This window comes from Salmo salar, chromosome ssa05 (genome assembly GCF_905237065.1).
Source record: "Salmo salar chromosome ssa05, Ssal_v3.1, whole genome shotgun sequence".
Lineage (NCBI taxonomy): Eukaryota > Metazoa > Chordata > Actinopteri > Salmoniformes > Salmonidae > Salmo > Salmo salar.
The window spans coordinates 79132606-79153900 of record NC_059446.1 but is presented as its reverse complement, the minus strand read 5'-3'; the positions used below and the strand labels follow the sequence as shown (position 1 = coordinate 79153900).

Sequence of the window (21295 nt, the reverse complement as noted above, 5' to 3'; positions counted from 1 at the left end):
CCTCGGCCTAGAGCTCCAAGGTAAACATCTTACTCTATTACCTAGTAATATAGAGATGTTTGGGGTTAATGGCGCATATTTTGAATTGTTGAATTTAATAGAACTCATTTACAGTGTATCTTTAATATCACCGTTTTTTGTTGTTGTCCGCAATTAAAATGGCATAAAACCTTTAAACTCTCTCTTCACAGGCCCAATCCTCCAGAGTTCATTGCCATATCTTCCTCCAAGCTGGCCGGCATGAAACATTTTGTATTTGTGCACCTAAGGAAGCTCTTTTCATTGGGTGACACCCAGAGGCGCAGAAAGAGTGGCCTGAAACTTTTCTCCTGAAGTATTGCAAATATAATTGGATGGTAAACATCAATGGGCTTGATGATCCACAAGGTGGCGCTCCAGTAATTCAGTAGGAAAAATAAGTGATGGAGGAGTCAGCAGGAAGATGCTCACTTGTCAAGACTAAGACATGCAGGGACTCAGACCTCCCTCACCTGAGAGAGATTGAAGTATGGTGACTTCTGGCAGTATGGTGACTGCAGGCCTATACCTTTGGCAGGAGTCTCTATGGCGACCAGTAGCCATGTGGGTGAGATGGTTCTGGATGGAATGCAAGGCAATATTTTTGCAACACTTTTTAGCTTTCTATATATTTATTGTTCTGAGGTATGATCTGCAAAATCAGACATACTATTTTATTTAGTCACATGGTACAACACTTGTATCAGTATCAACTTTTAATGTGATTAGGTTTTTGAAATATAATTGAAAGTCTGTAGAGTCATATGATATCGTTGCCTCCAGCTCAGGCCAAGAAGGAGCCATTGCATATCCTGTTTAACAGTAAGTTGTATTGGATCAAGTGTGAGCTTAATGACTGTATTATTATTGTTGTCAAATGTTTAATGCAATGTTATAAACATGTACAGCAGTATAATATACTCGCTTGTTTAGATATAATATACAGAAACTAATCTAATAAAGGCTTAAAAGCTATTTGGGTAAAAATAAGTTTTAAATGTTTCAAGTTTTGTTTCAAATTATTACTGAACCTATTCAGACAGGAGGGGGAGCCATAGGACAGATGCTAAAACATTGATTTGGCTCAACCAAAATGGTAAAGAGTCAATGTGCGGGGCCACAGGTTAGTCGAGGTAATTGAGGTAATATGTACATGTAGGTAGAGGTAAAGCGATAATAAATAGAGAGTAGCAGCAGCGCAAAAACGGGGGGGTCAATGCAAATAGGGGGGGTCAATGCAAATAGTCCAGGTAGCCATTTGATTAGCTGTTCAGGAGTCTTATGGCTTGGGGGTTGAAGCTGTTAAGAAGCCTTTTGGACCTAGGCTTGGCGCTCTGGCACCGCTTGCCGTGCAGTAGCAGAGAGAACAGTCTATGACTAGGGTGGCTGGACATTTTGGCAATTTTTAGGGCCTTCCTCTGACACCGCCTGGTATAGAGGTCCTGGATGGAAGGAAGCTTGGCCTCAGTGATGTACTGGCCATACGCATTACCCTCTGTAGTGCCTTGCAGTCGGAGGCCGAGCAGTTGCCATACCAGGCGGTGATGCAACCAGTCAGGATGCTCTCGATGGTGCAGCTGTAGAACATTTTGAGAATCTGAAGGCCCATGGCAAATCTTTTCAGTCTCCTGAGGGGGGAATAGGTGTTTCCGTGCCCTCTTCACCACTGTCTTGGTGTGTTTAGACCATTATACCAAGGAACTTGAAGCTCCCAACCTGCTCCACTACAGCCCTGTTGATGAGAATGGGCCATGCTTGGCCCTCCTTTTCTTGTAGTCCACGATCATCTCCTTTGTCTTGATCACGTTGAGGGAGAGGTTGTTATTCTGGCACCACTCTGCCAAGTCTCTGTCCTCCTCCCTATAGGCTGTCTCATATAGGCTGTTAACATACATGTTAAACCAGGGATGGTCTTCTGAGCCATGGCTGGCAGTTTTTCTTGTTTTACTTGTCCAATAGTACTACATATCTTCATTTTTATATGTTCAGAAATTACATTTAAAATTATATGTATTTTTACTAAAATGTTAAATAATTGTTTTAACTAGGGTCAACAGGTGGCTTAAATATACATTTTGATCCAACTAAGGTCACCTTTGATGTTCAGAGAGCTAGCAGGTATTAAGTCACCTCCAACCCCTAGTGAGCGTTTCTAATGCCACAGCATCACTTCCAGTAACTGGCTATAGAAATAACCTGAGACCAAATTAAGGGGATTACAATGTTTACAGACTCTGGACCTTTGGTCCCTAGAGGGTTGCCCTCCAGCATGTGGGGACCAGTCTTATTAATCACACACACACACACTTGTATTGCCATCCTGATTGATCATTGGGAATGCATGCGGCAGCGGACATCTACGTCTGACACGTCTGAAGTGGTTTCCATATCAGTGGTTAATGTAATGACATTCTTTTTCCTTATCTGGTGCAATGGAATGGAACCCTGTATCACAATATCTAAACTACTCTGTTTACAATGTCCACGAGATGATGATGATGATGATGATGATGATGATGAGGACTATGACAATGATGAGGATGACGATGATGACGATGATGATGGTGATGATGATGATGATCAACAGTAAACATGCATGTCTTTTCATGGGACTAAAAATGCTCATTTGACTTTTATATGTAGGCACTTACCTTTTAACTTTCTTAGAACAGCTGTGTTTACTCTGAGGTGACACAGCAATTGATTGTTTATTTGTAAGCCACTATGAGCAGATATTTCATAACAGAGTTAAAAAAAAAATGCTTTTCAATGAGTATTTCTCAAATACAAACCCTGTTTGACTATTCTAAAGAGATTCAAACTTAAACCTTGGGAACAATAATGATCTTGAAATATTGAGGTAATCTGTCAGAATTATGCTACCAACACAAACATCAGGGGGCAAACTCTACATGAATATGAATCATTTAATCTCTAATAAGCTCCTTACAGGCACCACATACATGTAGTTACTGATGACAGATTCCCACCATACGCACCTTGTTAGAGTGGCTTTAGGAAGCATACTTACAATAAATTCAACGACAATCTTGGAAAATCAAATCAAATCAAAGTTTATTTGTCACGTGCGCCGAATACAACCTTACAGTGAAATGCTTATTTACAGGCTCTAACCAATAGTGCAAAAAAGGTATTAGGTGAACAATAGGTAGGTAAATAAATAAAACAACAGTAAAAAGACAGGCTATATACAGTAGCGAGGCTTTAAAAGTAGCGAGGCTACATACAGACACCGGTTAGTCAGGCTGATTGAGGTAGTATGTACATGTAGATATGGTTAAAGTGACTATTACTTGTAATGTATATAAAGTGCTGTTCAGATTTTCAAAGGTGGGGTCAAGTGTCTCAGAAAACCAATAGGAGTTCACTATTTTGCTTACAATCATATGAACTCATGGGCCAAAAGGCTTGACAGTAAAACCAAAGATAGGCTATATAGCTAAATCAATAGCCTTGGCATGGATTTGGTAAAACAATGCTTTTGACCAAACAAGAAGAGCATTTGTGGTTATTTGCTGGCATAATTCCATTAATCTGTTGGAAGTTCACAGATACAGCATCATACTTTTAGCGCAAAGTAATGACCAGACAATCAACACAGCATCCTTGCTCTTTCACCAGCCCCTCCGGGATAGGCGTGTCGTACACGCCCATTTGTCTTTTCTACTCTTATCATTGGTCAAAGGAAACCGGCTGCTTGGATATGAAAGGAGAACATAAACTGCCAATCAAAATAGGGCGGGTTATGCTCAGTATGTAAAAATCGCTACGTTAGGTTAGTAAAAATGCCAGTCAGTCGAGTTAGTGTCGGTGACACGTCAAAAAGGGTATTTCGGTATTCGATATTCAAATTCTCCCAGAGGATAGGGGACAGAAATTTGGACAAATGGAAGAAGAGGCCAGTGAACAGATGCGACCCCTCTTGACATCCGTAAGTAACAAGTCGTGGTCACGTTTTTTGTTTTGTTCACCTTTTTTAAAGTTTCTGGAAATTACTTGTTAGCTTGGTGGCTAGCAGTTCAGTTGAGGGCGCATTTCTCAAGAGAAAGGAATGGGTACGAAATGGGGGTGGGGGTTCAGTTATGCTTTGCCACCAAGGCATATCGAGATGGAAGTAACAATAAACATGTAGTTAGCTAACTTACAATAGGAAACAACTTCATTGCTGTTACTTAATACGTGGTATAAACGTGAGAGATAGGTATGCAAATATGTTTTCCTTTGTAATTGTTGTTGGGTACCATGTGTGTGCCAGGAAGTAGCCTATATGTCGTCGGTCTCTAGCGATGATTCAGAGGCAAAGGGTGTTGAAACTGAGAGGAAAACCTTTTATTGTTAAGCGGACATGTGCGTGCGCCCGGGGTGGTCAGAGGGTATCACCTCGTGGACTCCCAATGTCTCATGTCTCCCCCCCCTCTCTACCGTAGCTACAGGACGTTTACTGTAGTTAAAACTTCTTATGGTACATTTCAATGTTTAAATCCATCGTTTCATCACTATTGGATCCCTGACCTCAAATGATTTTATTGAAGATACTGAGTTCTCTTGAAAGGCAGTTTACCATTGTGTCACATGGGGGTATTTCCCTGTTCTCCTCCTGACATTCGAGTTCAGCAGTGTCATATTCATTAATTGTTTTCTGTTGCAAAATGTTTTGCTACAGTGTGCCCTAACGAGTAAGACCCTGATGATAGTGTGCAGTTGGGAGAGATGGTGGTCCATATCCGGGCCAGAACTTTGTTGAGCTCTGTGCCCTTTTCTGTCCCCCTCTCAATATCAAGGCTCAATATTTCCCAGTCTCTGTCATGAGTCTGTCTGTGTGCGGTCATGAAGTTAACCTACCAAATGCTATCTATATTTACAGTTTTCTAACAGGGAACTAGCCTATTCCTTTAAGTCCTCTCCCTCTCTCTCAGCCTGTGTATGTTTATAGCTTGGCTGTATCACAAACTGAAAGCCTAGACAACACTACTGCATGAGTCCATGGCTAACAATACAGCTTGTAGTCCTAAAACCTGGAAATGAGCTACCTCTGGCTTGTTCATCCATGGGGAAAAATGAATGGCGAAACAATAGGATTTTGCAATAAAGGCAGAAAATAAGGTCTGAGGTTAATACAGGCTCAGGAGATCTGATGTGTTTTTTTTCTGAGATCATAGCAATCAGTTAACATGACCTTTATTAATGATGAAGCCTTTATGTGCTTTGTGTTTTAAATTTACATTAATTCACAGTGACATTAGCTGATGAAGATTCTCATAGAACAAAACATATAACATCTCCTTAACCTGTGTTTGCAACAGACCCTTCGGCGTTTATCCACAAACCCTCCAAAAACGCCATTCAATTCCCCTATAGGCTTTGTTGAACAAACCAATGGCAGAGTTAGTGCCCACAGAAAGATGCAATTACCATTTTTCTCAGTACAGCCACACATGGGCTATAGCCCAGAAAAGATCCCATCTGGAAACATAACCCCACTTGTACTAATTAAGCCTAGGCCTAGATCATAGGGTCTGTTGCAGACATGTCAAATCACTAATAAAGAACAGGACCAGACTTGTTATAAACCTACACATAGTCAACACTTGAGTAAAAAATACATAAAACAATATGTTTTATTTTCACATGGTGCAATTGCAGTGAAATGTGTTATCAGGGTCAGCCATAGTAGTACGGCACCCCTGGAGCAAATGTAGGTTAAGTGCCTTGCTCAAGGACATGTCTGACAGATTTTTTTCATCTTGTCCGCTCGGGTATTTGAACTAGCGAGCTTTTCGGTTGTGGGACCAACGCTCTAACCTAGCTGAGTGGGTGTGGTGGGGAATTATAATCCCATTTCCAACACTTTGCCATGTGAATGACGCAGCACCTTTTCTTAGATCATATATTCACCTGGTTTGAATATAGGTTGCTATTGGTACAGGCTGTTATATGGGCGGCAGGTAGCCTAGTGGTTAGAGCGTTGGGCTAGTAACCGAAAGGTTGCTAGATCGAATTCCTGAGCTGACTAGGTACAAATCTGTTGTTCTGCCCCTGAACTAGGCAGTTAACCCACTGTTCCTAGGCTGTCATTGTAAATTAGAATTTGTTCTTAACTGACTTGCCTAGTTAAATGAAGGTTAAATAAAAAAAATTGCAGACAGATAGTAAAACGATGCTGCCGAGTACAGGTAGTTTGTGAATGAGTATATAAATCCACTGTATTCTGCCTCCATGGTGATGCTTTCTGATTATGTTTGTGGGACGCTTCCTTGCTGTGTAGACTCTGGAGCGTCAAATCTTTCTTATTGCGTGTGGACCCTGACCTCTAAACAAAACACAACAACATGACAGCGTGTGTGGGGCATGTTATTTAGTATCACTGTGATTGTCTTTAAAGTTGAAGTGCTCAATGCTGTCACGTGCAAGACAAAGATCCATTACAGACGCTGTCTGGACTAGACATTGAATTATCAGACTAACTCTGTGAGATTTGAAGTAGTCTCCATCTCTTAACATTGTTGATATGCTGACTACCGTAATTTCCGGACTATTAAGCGCACCTGAATATAAGCCGCACCCACTGAATTTAAAAAATATATATTATTTTGAACATAAATAAGCCGCACATGTCTATAAGCCGCAGGTGCCTACCGGTACTTTGAAACAAATTAACTTTACACAGGCTTTAACGAAACACGGCTTGTAACAAAAATAAATAGGCTTTAACAAAACACGGCTTGTAACAAGAAATAAAAAAATGAGCAGTAAGCTTTAGTTGTCTTTTTGCACTGAGTCAATTCCTCACGCTGCTGTTTCCAACGTCTTATCATCGACTCATTAAGACCAAGCTCCCGTGCAGCAGCTCTATTTCCTTTTCCAACAGCCAGATCAATCGCCTTCAACTTGAAAGCTGCATCATATGCATTTCTCCGTGTCTTTGCCATGATGAGGGTGACAAAATGACTACCGTAATCAGAATGATGGGAAGTTTGAGAGCGCTCGATTTAATCTAAACAGTAAACAAAAAAGTTGTTTGACCTTAACCCGTTCGGCAATTTCATTGGTCTAATGAAAGCTTCATGCCGGCAAAAAACTGAGCACGTCACAATGTGTTTTTTTTGGAGAAAACAAATTTAAAGCGGGAAAAATCCATATATTAGCCGCGTCATTGTTTAAGCCGCGAGGTTCAAAGCGTGGGAAAAAAGTTGCGGCTTATAGTCCGGAATTTACGGTAGTTACTAGCAAATTACAAGGCACAAGGCTGCTTTATTGTAGTGGGCATAATCTGTGATTGCTAATTCTATACTACAAAATTGACCCTTTACACCTCTGATTTGGGTCAAAGGTGTTGATGTAAATGGTTGGGTAAGTAGGCACATGTCTAGCCCTTTCTAAAGGGAGCTTTGACACCGGGAAGCATCATTGTGTCTGTCTGGAGACTCAGCAGCTCTGGTGCTGGCAGGGCTGAGCAGACAAAGGCAGGGGTAAAGCCAGCTGACTGACACAGGCACACACTGGGAACGTCAGAACTCACTCCCACACACTGGGGACTGGTGGACACAGTCATGAGCTCAGCAGGTTGATGCCTTACTGCAGTCTGGTACCCTGGGCTCTGGGACTGGGACCTCCCCCTGCAGCTTGTGGCTGCTAACAGGACAATAGCAAGAACCTCCCCCCTCCTGGTTCAGCTACACTCCTGACTGCACTGGAGCTGCTCTATTCGTCACCATGAGAGAACAGAGAGCCAGAAGCCTTTGTGCATGTTTATGTCATAACATAGGCTACATGCTCAGTCACAGACAACTCATATTAGGGGTCAAGTCCTCTGTACTGAAAATGTATGCCATGAACCATTTGATAAGCATTTGTGTTCTTAGGCCACACTTCCATGTCAAGGAGCTAGCGAAATGTGAATGAGTTCTTAGTCCTGTCTGGAAATGGAATGATCATGACATCACCTGTTTACCATTTGAACACTTTGTTTTCCAAACCTTCCAAGTTCCAACCCCTTCTGTGAGGACAGCCAGGGGTTCATGAACTTTGATTTCTTGTCCAGTCTTTTCTGCCTGAGGGCCTCCAGGAAGGACACTAGAGCAGGGCTTTCCAACCCTGTTCCTGGAGAGCTACCCTCCTGTAGGTTTTTGCTCCAACCCTGTTCCTGGAGAGCTACCTTCCTGTAGGTTTTTGCTCCAACCCTGTTCCTGGAGAGCTACCTTCCTGTAGGTTTTTGCTCCAACCCTGTTCCTGGAGAGCTACCTTCCTGTAGGTTTTTACTCCAACCCTGTTCCTGGAGAGCTACCTTCCTGTAGGTTTTTGCTCCAACCCTGTTCCTGGAGAGCTACCTTCCTGTAGGTTTTTGCTCCAACCCTGTTCCTGGAGAGCTACCTTCCTGTAGGTTTTTGCTCCAACCCTGTTCCTGGAGAGCTACCTTCCTGTAGGTTTTTACTCCAACCCTGTTCCTGGAGAGCTACCTTCCTGTAGGTTTTTACTCCAACCCTGTTCCTGGAGAGCTACCTTCCTGTAGGTTTTTACTCCAACCCTGTTCCTGGAGAGCTACCTTCCTGTAGGTTTTTGCTCCAACCCTGTTCCTGGAGAGCTACCTTCCTGTAGGTTTTTACTCCAACCCTGTTCCTGGAGAGCTACCTTCCTGTAGGTTTTTGCTCCAACCCTGTTCCTGGAGAGCTACCTTCCTGTAGGTTTTTGCTCCAACCCCAGTTGTAACTAACCTGATTCCTCTTATCAACCAGCTAATTATTAGACTCTCAGGTGTGCTAGACTAGGGTTGGAGTGAATCTACAGGACAGTGGGGTTGGAGAGCCCTGCTTTAGAGACCATACTGGGACAAATCAAAACCAAATGTTAGTCTACTAAAAGGTGATTTATGTAAAAAAAAAAAAAAAAAAAGTTTTTTTCAGAGAAGTGAATGCACAGAATGAATTCTACAATCACATCTTTCCTATCAGATGTAAATTGGGTCTCTAATGGAATTTCTCTGACTCACACAGACCTGCCTCATTCAGGATGTCACTATGGTCGGAGGCCCCTTGACCTGTTATTACACTGTAGTAGAGGCCTGAAGGGGACATCTTTGTATTTTCAAGGTCTATTGAGTTATGCCTGGTGTATTAAGGTTAGGCTATGTTTCCCACAGTGGAGGCTGATCTCCATCTGTCTCATTTGGTTCTTCCTCTGACTGACTGTTTTCACTTCCCTGTTGAGTACAGTGAGTTATGCAAATTAGTCTTACTGACTTCCCTCTCTCGCAGACGGCATACAAACACTTAGAACGGAGTGGGAGATAGGTAGCAATTGTATGGTTTTCTGTACGACTCATCAGCAAGTGACTGAACCCGCTAGAAGATGATTCACACTATTTCTATTTTAATCATAAAAAAAAAAAATGCATTGGCAGTGTTTAGACAGGCAGCTAATTCTGATCGTTTTTCCACTAATTGGTCTTTTGAGTAATCAGATCAGCTCTGAAAACATATTTGAAAAGATCTGTGATTGGTCAAAAGACCAATTAGTGAAAAAAATATCAGAATTGGGCTGCCTGTGTGAACACAGCCATGTTCACCCATGGTGATATTTTTTGCTCCTTTCAAAACACCAAAAAGAGCTGACTGACTTTTTTCTGCATCGTGTTGAACATCTCCCTCACACAGACTGTGTGTCTGCCGGTCGGTAAGACCGTCCCTGCTATCAGGAACTGAATAATTAAGCTATTGAGACTGGACCCTGAGGAACTCCATCCCCCTCTCTCACGCTTTCTCTCCCTTTTGACTTCAAAAGCCCCCTAAAGCCCTCCTCTTTTCATCTACCTCTTTTAATGGCCAACCCCCACCTTTATCTCTCCCTCTCTCTGGTGTGTGTGTGTGCCAGACCGACAGCAATTGGTTGAAGGGAGACATTAGAAAAACACAGAGCCTGACTGGATTGGTTGCTGAGCGAGCAGCCGGTTAATAGAGTGCATCGGTCTGTCCCTTTTTTTTCTTTCCCCCCCCCCCCCATGCACCTCTCACTCTTTCTTTCTCCACCTCTTCTTCACACTTGTGGGGTGGTCTTTGGGAGATACATGGCTATCTGGAGGCATAGATTCTGAAATGCACATAAGCACAGTGGAAGCTTAAAACCTAGGATACATTTACATTCCTACCCCTCCAGTAAGAACAGAAGTTACCCTGCCTGCGGTGATTCTTCCCCGTTATGGAGAAGGGGGAAGGAGAGCATGTGCTGCAGACGGTAAGTCTGTTTATATCTGTGAGGAGAGATGAAGAGTGATCGGGGCAGACAGGAAGTAAGAGGGGAAGATAAACAAGAGAGGTGGGTGGCAGTAGTGTGAAACGGAAAATAGTTTCTATTCAGTTTGGTAGGTTTTGCTACATCCTTGAGTCTGTTTCACTACCTTTTTTTATTTCACATTTTTGTGTGTGTGTGAACTATCCTTGTGGTACCAAGTCCTCACAAGGATAGTAAAACAAGGACATTTTGTCAGTCCCTATGAGGAAAAATGCTAATTTAGGGTTAGGCGTAGTGTTAAAGGTTAGTTAGGCATAGATTTAGGGAAAATAAGATTTTGCATGGGAATCAATTCTTTGGTCCCCACAAGGATAGCAATACCAAACTGTGTGGCCTCAATGTATTACTTTATAGGTCTAGATTGCAATCTACAAGTAGCCAGGAGTTTAGTGGGTTCATGTTGCGTTTGTATCCATTTCTTTTCAGCTGATTGTCCTAAAATGGAACAGGGGATTGAGTGAGAACAAGAGAGAAGCAGTTTGAGTAACTTGGCTGGTTTACTGACTAGCATGATACAGCACTTGTTTCACTGTGAATGGTTCAATGTGAGAGTTTGAAGATATTACAGTAGAGATGACAGGTTGTGTGTTTGCTCGCCATTTGTTCATATTCTGATATCTCAGCTGGCTTGGTGGTGATGGTGTTTTTCTTTGCAAGCCTGTATATCATTATCCTGATCAAAAGTAGGGTAAGTGGCGGGTTCACAGAATGTTCAGAAAACGTTCAGATTAGGCATCAGGAGACTGTCATCAGAAAATGGAAGGGAAAAGGAACACCTAGACAGTTGCACAACTGAATGCATTCAACCAAAATGTGTCTTCAGCATTTATCAGAGAGGTGTGGGGGGCTGCCTTAATCAACGCCCATGTCATCAGCGCCCGGGGAGCAGTTGTTGGTTAATTGCCTTGCTCAAGGGCAAAACGGCAGATTTTTTCCAGTTTGCTGGCTTAGGGATTCAAACCAGCAACCTTTTGGTTACTGGCCCAACACTCTTAACCATCAGCGTAGCAGTAGAGTAGAACGACTTTCATGTTTTCTTCCGCTGTTATTTTTCTCAGAGGGGTTTACACCTACAGTTTTGTGTATTGGCCTCTTCAGTGTAATTGCGATATGGGTGTGTTTAGGCCTATATGAGTCGTATATCACCCAGGCCTACCCAGAGTGGATTAAGTGTCAGCAATAGCAGCACCAGTGGGTTGTAGCCTGGAGACAGAGCTAAAGAAAGCCCCATGGGTTGTCCTCTTGACTACTTGACTGAAGCAGAATAGAGGGATGTTACAGGGGCCAGTATCTCATTCATAGGATGTTACATAAACTCATAATCTCTCATTCATAGGATGTTACATTCTCTCATTCATAGGATGTTACATTCTCTCATTCATAGGGCGCTACATACACTCATCTGTCATTCATAGGGCGCTACATACACATCTCTCATTCATAGGATGTTACATACACCTCTCAGCACGAGGGACTTTACATAACATACGGTAACCCATGGGCACTAAAGTGACGTTCATAGCAGCATGTCAAATTTGGTGTCAAGTGAAAGCTTAGTAATTTATTAAGTGAAGGTATATATTAATTGTTTGACCATTTTCCATCCTGAAAATGTGGAATAGGAAAAGGATCTGATTTCTGGTGAAACAGATGGAAAATGGGTCTTAGAAAACATCTACCAAGAAGTCTTAAAAAGGTATTAAAATACTGTGTGTGTGTTGCATTCAAAAACTATTCAGACCCCTTGACTTTTTCCACATTTTGTTACGTTACAGCCTTATTCTAAAATTGATTAAATATATATATATATTTTTATCATCAATCTACACACAATACTCCATAATGACAAAGCGAAAACAGGTTTTTTGAAATTCTTGCAAATGTATTCAGACCCTTTGCTATGAGACTCGAAATTGAGCTCATGTCCATCCTGTTTCCATTGATATTTTTTATTGAACCTTTATTTGACTAGGCATCATCCTTGCTGTTTCTACAACTTGATTGGAGTCCACCTGTGGTAAATTCAATTGATTGGACATGATTTGGAAAGGCGCACACACCTGGTGTGTGTGTGTGTGCATATGTGGACACAACCTTTCAAATTAGTTGATTCGGCTATTTCAGCCACACTTGTTGCTGACGGGTGTATAAAATTGAGCACACAGCCATTCATTTCTCCATAGACAAACATTGGCATTAGAATGGCCTTATTGAAGACCTCAATGACTTTCAACGTGGCACTGTCATAAGATGCCACCTTTCCATCAAGTCAGTTTGTTACATTTTTGCCTTGCTAGAGCTGCCCTGGTCAACTGCAAGTGCTGTTATTGTGAAGTGGAAACGTCAAGGAGCAACAACGTCTCAGCCATGAAGTGGTAGGCCACACAAGCTCACGGAACGGGACCACCGAGTGCTGAAGCGCGCAGCGCATAAGAATTGTCTGTCCTCGGTTGCAACACTCACTACAAGTTCCAAACTGCCTCTGGAAGCAACATCAGCACAAGAACTGTTCCTCAGGCGCTTTATGAAATTGGTTTCCATGGCCGAGCAGCCACATACAAGCCTAAAATCATCATGCGTAATGCCAAGTGTCAGCTGGAGTGGTGTAAAGCTCGCCGCCATTGGACTCTGGAGCAGTGGAAATGCCTTCTCTGGAGTGATGGATCATGCTTCACCATCTGGCTGTTCAATGGACGAATCTGGGTTTGGCAGAGAACGCTACCTGCCCCAATGCATAGTGCTAACTGTAAAGTTTGAAGGATGAATAATGGTCTGGGGCTGTTTTTCATGGTTCTGGCTAGGCCCCTTAGGATTTCCCTTCACTGGAACTAACTAGAGGTCGACCAATTTTATGATTTTTCAACACTGATACCGATTTATTGGAGGACCAAAAAAGCCGATACCGATTAATCGGCCTATTTAAAATATACTGCTCAAAAAAATAAAGGGAACACTTAAACAACACATCCTAGATCTGAATGAAAGAAATAATCTTATTAAATACATTTTTCTTTACATAGTTGAATGTGCTGACAACAAAATCACACAAAAATAATCAATGGAAATCCAATTTATCAACCCATGGAGGTCTGGATTTGGAGTCACACTCAAAATTAAAGTGGAAAACCACACTATAGGCTGATCCAACTTTGATGTAATTTCCTTAAAACAAGTCAAAATGAGGCTCAGTAGTGTGTGTGGCCTCCACGTGCCTGTATGACCTCCCTACAACGCCTGGGCATGCTCCTGATGAGGTGGCGGATGGTCTCCTGAGGGATCTCCTCCCAGACCTGGACTAGAGCATCCGCCAACTCCTGGACAGTCTGTGGTGCAACGTGGCATTGGTGGATGGAGCGAGACATGATGTGCTCAATTGGATTCAGGTCTGGGGAACGGGCGGGCCAGTCCATAGCATCAATGCCTTCCTCTTGCAGGAACTGCTGACACACTCCAGCCACATGAGGTCTAGCATTGTCTTGCATTAGGAGGAACCCAGGACCAACCGCACCAGCATATGGTCTCACAAGGGGTCTGAGGATCTCATCTCGGTACCTAATGGCAGTCAGGCTACCTCTGGAGAGCACATGGAGGGCTGTGTGGACCCCCCAAAAAATGCCACCCCACACCATGACTGACCCACCGCAAAACCGGTCATGCTGGAGGATGTTGCAGGCAGCAGAACGTTCTCCACGGCGTCTCCAGACTCTGTCACGTCTGTCACGTGCTCAGTGTGAACCTGCTTTCATCTGTGAAGAGCACAGGGCGCCAGTGGCGAATTTGCCAATCTTGGTGTTCTCTGGCAAATGCCAAACGTCCTGCACGGTGTTGGGTGGTAAGCACAACCCCCACCTGTGGACGTCGGGCCCTCATACCACCCTCATGGAGTCTGTTTATGACCGTTTGAGCAGACACATGCACATTTGTGGCCTGCTGGAGGTCATTTTGCAGGGCTCTGGCAGTGCTTCTCCTGCTCCTCCTTGCATAAAGACGGAGGTAGCGGTCCTGCTGCTGGGTTGTTGCCCTCCTACGGCCTCCTCCACGTCTCCTGATGTACTGGCCTGTCTCCTGGTAGCGCCGCCATGCTCTGGACACTACGCTGACAGACACAGCAAACCTTCTTGCCACAGCTCGCATTGATGTGCCATGCTGGATGAGCTGCACTACCTGAGCCACTTGTGTGGGTTGTAGACTCCGTCTCATGCTACCACTAGAGTGAAAGCACCGCCAGCATTCAAAAGTGACCAAAACATCAGCCAGGAAGCATAGGAACTGAGAAGTGGTCTGTGGTCCCCACCTGCAGAACCACTCCTTTATTGGGGGTGTCTTGCTAATTGCCTATAATTTCCACCTGTTGTCTATACCATTTGCACAACAGCATGTGAAATGTATTGTCAATCAGTGTTGCTTCCTAAGTGGACAGTTTGATTTCACAGAAGTGTGATTGACTTGGAGTTACATTGTGTTGTTTAAGTGTTCCCTTTATTTTTTTGAGCAATATATATATTTTTAAATGTAAATGTTTTTTAACAAAAGTATATATATTTTTAACAAAATTTTTTTTTACATTTAAATATATATATATATTTGTAATAATGACAATTACAACAATACTGAATGAACACTTATTTTATCTTAAAATAATACATCAGTAAAATCAATTTAGCTTCAAATAAATAATGAAACATGTTCAATTTGGTTTAAATAATGCAAAAACAAAGTGTTGGCGAGAAAGAAAGTGCAATATGTGCCATGTAAGAAAACTAACGTTTAAGTGCCTTGCTCAGAACATGGGAACATATGAAAGCTGGTGGTTCCTTTTTAAAATGAGTCTTCAATATTCCCAGGTAAGATGTTTTAGGCTGTAGTTATTATAGGACTATTTCTCTCTATACGATTTGTATTTCATATACCTTTGACTATTGGATGGTCTTATAGGCACTTTAGTATTGCCAGTGTAACAGTATAGCTTCCGTCCCGCTCCTCGCTCCTACCTGGGCTCGAACCAGGAACACATCATGCATTAACATCTGTATTAAAGGCGCAGCGTCCTATTTTCAAATGTTCTCAATTACACTTTAGAAACAAATGCATGCAATTACTCCAATGCAATTATATAGAATAGAGTAATGACTTGCATTGCTAAATTATACTACACAGCTTTTTAATACGTCTTAACAACCCAAAAAAGCCTAGTACTAGCTGAAATATAGAGAACATGCCAAGCTATAGGCCCTGCATGACCTCAATGTATGGAACTGCACCATGTCCAGGACAGTATAAATTCTGGTCGGGACAGTAGATTTTTGACCAACGGAAAAAAGTAAATGTTGGACTCTGGCCACGGAGTGGTGGCGCATAGGCAGTTTACTGTGCTTTGATTGACGAACAAGAAGCTTGACTAGTTTATAAAAGTTGACGAACTAACTGAGTAAAGTTGATCTTGTGTATATCCCTGCCATTTATAAATCCTATAACATAGTTATATATCCATGGTATTGCATCGGGACAAGTCAACTAAAGATGTTGTTTTTATTATCGATATGAAGTCCATCAGGACTTGCCAGGCAGTGACGTTAAAGTGAGTGACTCGTCAGTATCCTAACAAATTGCATTGTTAAGAGCGCTGCTCATTTGTCTCCCTAATTTGCATACTGGTATGCTTTTTTGCGATGTATGTTCAGATAAATGATGAATACATTAGATAGTGAATCCTCCTCACTGCAGGAACAATAGGTAGGCTAGTGGAGAAATGGCCTCACTCTAGTCCAAATGATGATAAAGAAAACGGATTAAATTGTTTTAAAAGTGAATGATACCTATATGGTATTTTCTAAGATATTCATTATAGGTCTACTGATTTTGTGTCAACGATGGAGTAGTCGACTGCTGCTTTCCACTGCCCATGTTTAACACCTGTTTCATTCTCCAATCATACCTGTATTGAAGATAGCTGGGAATTTTCTAAAAACCTGTTTTCGCTGTGTGTTAATATATAACAAAATGTGGAAAGTCGAGGGGTCTGAATACTTTCCGAATGTGCAGTATATCCCCCACATGTCAATTGCTCATGCTGACTAACCTTCACACACAATACCCACCCCCAACAGACACCAGTTAGTCACCCACACCAACCTCTCCTTACTAATAACTATGCTTTTCTCCAATTTAGACTTCAAACTTAACAATCAATCAACTAAGCCTCCAGAATACAGAGAACTACAGAAGATGTAGCCTACTTCTAATACGCCAACTATGACAAAACACAGACCATGTTTATGCCTTGCTTCAGTATATTTATTTTCTCGTCATGGAAAGATTTAGCAAAGGTGACTTACACTAGTTCCTTGTGCTGAGCTTGATGTTGATGCCCCTCCTGTTGTTGATGGGATTGGACGATGTAAATAGAACACACAGTACATTCGGAAAATATTCAGACTAGAGGTCGACCGATTATGATTTTTCAACGCCGATACCGATTATTGGCGGGCCGCCCAAGGCCGATACCGATTAATCGGCCTAATTTTTTTTTTTTTTTTTTTTAAATTATTATTATTTTTTTTAAATTTATTATTATTATTATTATTATTATTTTATTTTTTATTTATTTGTAATAATGACAATTACAACAATACTGAATGAACACTTATTTTAACTTAATATAATACATCAATAAAATCAATTTAGCCTCAAATAAATAATGAAACATGTTCAATTTGGTTTAAATAATGCAAAACCAAAGTGTTGGAGAAGAAAGTAAAAGTGCAATATGTGCCATGTAAAAAAGCTAACGTTTAAGTTCCTTGCTCAGAACATGAGAACATATGAAAGCTGGTGGTTCCTTTTTAAAATGAGTCTTCAATATTCCCAGGTAAGATGTTTTAGGTTGTAGTTATTATAGGACTATTTCTCTCTATACGATTTGTATTTCATATACCTTTGACTATTGGATGTTCTTATAGGCACTTTAGTATTGCCAGTGTAACAGTATAGCTTCCGTCTCCCTCCTCGCTCGAACCAGGAACACATCGACAACAGCCACCCTCGAAGCAGCGTTACCCATGTTAGAGGAAGGGGGAAAAACTACTCCAAGTCTCAGAGCGAGTGACGTTTGAAACGCTATTAGCGCGCACCCGGCCAACTAGCTAGCCATTTCATATCGGTTACACCAGCCTAATTTTGGGAGTTGACAGGCTTGAAGTCATAAACAGCGCAATGCATTGCGAAGGGCTGCTGGCAAAACGCACGAAAGTGCTATTTTGAATGAATGCTTACGAGCCTGCTGCTGCCTACCACCGCTCAGTCAGACTGCTCTATCAAATCATAGACTTAATTATAACATAATAACACACAGAAACACGAGCCTTAGGTCATTAATATGGTCGAATCCGGAAACTATCATCTCAAAAACAAAACGTTATTCCTGTTACATTGCACAACCTTCAGTGTTATGTCATAATTACGTAAAATTCTGGCAAACGAGCCAGGCGGCCCAAACTGTTGCATATACCCTGACTGCGTGCAATGAACGCAAAATGACACAATTTCACCTGGTTTATATTGCCTGCTAACCTGGATTTCTTTTAGCTAAATATGCAGGTTTAAAAATATAATTCTGTGTATTGATTTTAAGAAAGGCATTGATGTTTATGGTTAGGTACAGTCGTGCAACGATTGTGCTTTTTTCGCAAATGCGCTTTTGTTAAATCATCCCCCGTTTGGCGAAGTCGGCTGTCTTTGTTAGGAAGAAATAGTCTTCACAGTTCGCAACGAGCCAGGCGGCCCAAACTGCTGCATATACCCTGACTCTGTTTGCAAGAGAAGTGACACAATTTCCCTAGTTAAAAGAAATTCATGTTAGCAGGCAATATTAACTAAATATGCAGGTTTAAAAATATATACTTGTGTATTGATTTTAAGAAAGGCATTGATGTTTCTGGTTGGAGCAACGTGTACTTACGCAATTATATGCAACGCAGGACAGGCTAGATAAACTAGTAATATCATCAACCATGTGTAGTTAACTAGTGATTATGATTGTTTTTTATAAGATAAGTTTAATGCTAGCTAGCAACTTACCTTAGCTTCTTAGTGCATTCGCGTAACCTCGTGGAGTGCAATGTAAAGCAGGTGGTTAGAGCGTTGGACTAGTTAACCGTAAGGTTGCAAGATTGAATCCCTGAGCTGACAAGGTAAAAATCTGTCGTTCTGCCCCTGAACAAGGCAGTTAACCCACCGTTCCTAGGCCGTCATTGAAAATAAGAATGTGTTCTTAATACATTTAGTATAGTTTTATCTAAAAAGGATAACTTAATGTTTCACTTTTTATTCGATCTTGACCCAAAACGTATAGCAGGTGAATAGCACGCTATTTTCATGCTTAAGTTCAAGGTCAGAATACGCATAGAGAAAAGTGCATTAAATAGGGAATTGCATTCCATTTAAGCGCACTGAACTTCAGGTCGGAATGACTGCAATTGAATTGGCTACAATGGGAATTCATAGTAGTCACAAACCAATTGTGGGTCACCTGCTAGCTGTCCTCCCTTCCACTGGCATACTGTTATGTTTTTTTTCTTTGTCACGTGGTGGTCAAAGCAAGAGTGTGAAAAACCGTCTGGACAACCTCTCTCCCTCTCGTTAATGCCACCTCTCCCAGGCCCCCCCCCCCTTTCAATTTAATGTAACCAGCCGTCTCGCCCGCTGCGGACCGACGCCGATGGACGTTGAAAAGTAGTTTTTAAATTTGGTCAGTCTGAATCTGTCTGTCTGTTACTGTATAAACATGTGAAGAGTACAATTTACTGTATTGAACTACACTGTGTACAAAACATTATGAACACCTGCTCTTTACATGAGACTGACCAGGTGAAAGCTATGATCCCTTATTGATGTCACTTAATAAATCCACGTCAATCAGTGTAGAAGAAGGGGAGGAGACAGGTTTAAAGAATTTTGTTAAGCCTTGAGACAATTGAGACGTGGATTGTGTATGTGTGCCATACAGAGGGTGAATGGCCAAGACAAAATATTTAAGTGCCTTTGAATGGGGTATGGTAGTAGGTGCCAGGCACACCAGTTTGTGTCAAGAACTACAAGGTTGCTGGGTATTTCACGCTCAACAGTTTCACGTGTGTATCAACAATGGTCCACCACCCAAAGTACATCCAGCCAATTTGACACGACTGTGGGAAGCTTTGGCGTCAACATGGGCCAGCATCCCTGTGGAACGCTTTGGACACCTTGTAGAGTCCATTCCCCAACGAACTGTTCTGAGGGCAAAAAGGGGGTGCAACTCAATATTATGAAGGTGTTCTTAATGTTTTGTACACTAAGGTGTGTATACTGTACTGAACTATGCTGTGCTGTAGTGTGATGGCCAAACTTGGCCGTCTATGATTGGTGCAGATTTGGGCCGGACCAACCAAATTTGGTCTTGTTTGGGGGCAGAGTTTATTAGAATAATAGCCAGTGTGTACAATAATACCCAAACATGCTAAGGAGGATACTACATGTTTCTACTTTTGGGTACCTATTAAGGATACATCACCATGAAGAGAATGACAATTTATAATTATACATTTCTGTATAGATCAGGGACTCATGATGTTATTCCACTTCACTTACTGTAGTTGAAACTCAATGTATCATCATAGCTGACAGCCCATTCTTTCTGCAGACATCTTTGAATATTAATTCTGAGTGGATATTTAACGTGAGTTTTTGCAAAACGTGGTAAAATAAAGATTTTACCGTCATTCTGTTACCAAACATTTGCACAATTTTTCTCGAGTAAATGTGTTTTTTGTAAAATTTTCAGTGGAGATTAGGGATGTAACGGTACAGGTATTCTTACCAAACCGTTCGGTCCGCACTGTTAACCCCAATTAATACATTTAAAAAAATGTATTAATAAGTCAATTGAGTAAATCTGAGCTCAAAACGTTTCAGGCTCTTCCAAAACAACTAGAGCCTATATGCATGTTGTAATCAAAATTCAAATCTTAATTGTTGGGGTCGATCTTAAACCTGAATCCTCTGTTTAAATCTCCAGTTTGGGAACATTTTGGCTGTAAACGTTAAAGGTAAAATAATAAAACGTTAACAGTATCTCGCCACGCTTAACAAGAATAGCCTAGCTGCCAACACCTCATGTTGACAAATGTATGCCTACATCACCCCAGTACACTGGAGCAAGATGGAAATAAACCACAACACAACATCGCTTCCCTTCTGCATTCAAGCAGCCCTTGGCAGCTGACTGACCAGGCTAAATAAATTAGAAGAGCCATAGGTAGGTTATGTTTATATTTTTTGTCTTCGGTTTATAGCTGTGGATATGCACCCATTCTTGGTGTTTGAGAATGGGGGGTTTCAGCACCTTGTCCTTGAACCATGTTTACGAACTTCTTTTTTTTTTTTTTTTTACTCATTTCAGCAAACGGGTAGGCCGAGTACCCTCTCTGTAGAAACAAGCCAAAGTTTTCAATGAATTGGCCAATGCATCCTGTGTTGCGCTTACTTAACAGTGACAGCCCATCACATTACCCCGGAAAGGGTGCTTATCTGGCACTAATGGAGGCAGTGACATGGTGCATTTTGTAACCAAGATGGAAATGAAAATTTGCCACATACGACTGAGGAAAAATACACTTAAATGGCGCCGGACAAGAGGGCAGACGTTTTACGTGCCCCCAACGTGTTTCTTATTAAAAAAAATGTATTTTTATTTGCATTGTTTAACTTCATTTTTTTTAACTTATTTTGTACATAATGTTGCAGCTATCGTCTCTTATGGCCAGAAGTTATTTTCGGTCATCAGGACTGCGATTACTCAACACTGACTAGCAGAATGCTTTTTTTTCCCTTTAACAAGTCTGACGAACCCGCCGTGAACGATATACTGCTTTCTTGGGAACAGACCCAGATCCCCGTGATTTGTGTGAAGAGGCAGAGAAAAAGGGGCCAGAGGGCG

General features: G+C 41.7%; 1 protein-coding gene across 5 annotated transcripts in view; it reads left to right on the top strand.

Annotated features, from left to right (window-relative positions):
* Positions 1 to 3781: 3781 nt before the first annotated feature.
* LOC106585489 (sodium bicarbonate cotransporter 3) overlaps positions 3782 to 21295 on the top strand; it is an 81414-nt gene continuing 63900 nt past the window's right edge. For 3 of the 5 annotated variants that reach the window (XR_006769998.1, XM_045719043.1, XM_045719042.1), the window contains exon 1: positions 3817 to 3970. Coding sequence is in view for 4 of the 5 variants with exons in the window: in XM_045719043.1 (XP_045574999.1) it covers positions 3926 to 3970 (45 nt within the window). In the remaining variant the exon portion in view is untranslated. Of the gene's footprint in view, positions 3971 to 10052; positions 10267 to 21295 lie in introns of those variants that run through there. The other 2 variants (XM_045719040.1, XM_045719041.1) reach the window with 2 other exon arrangements.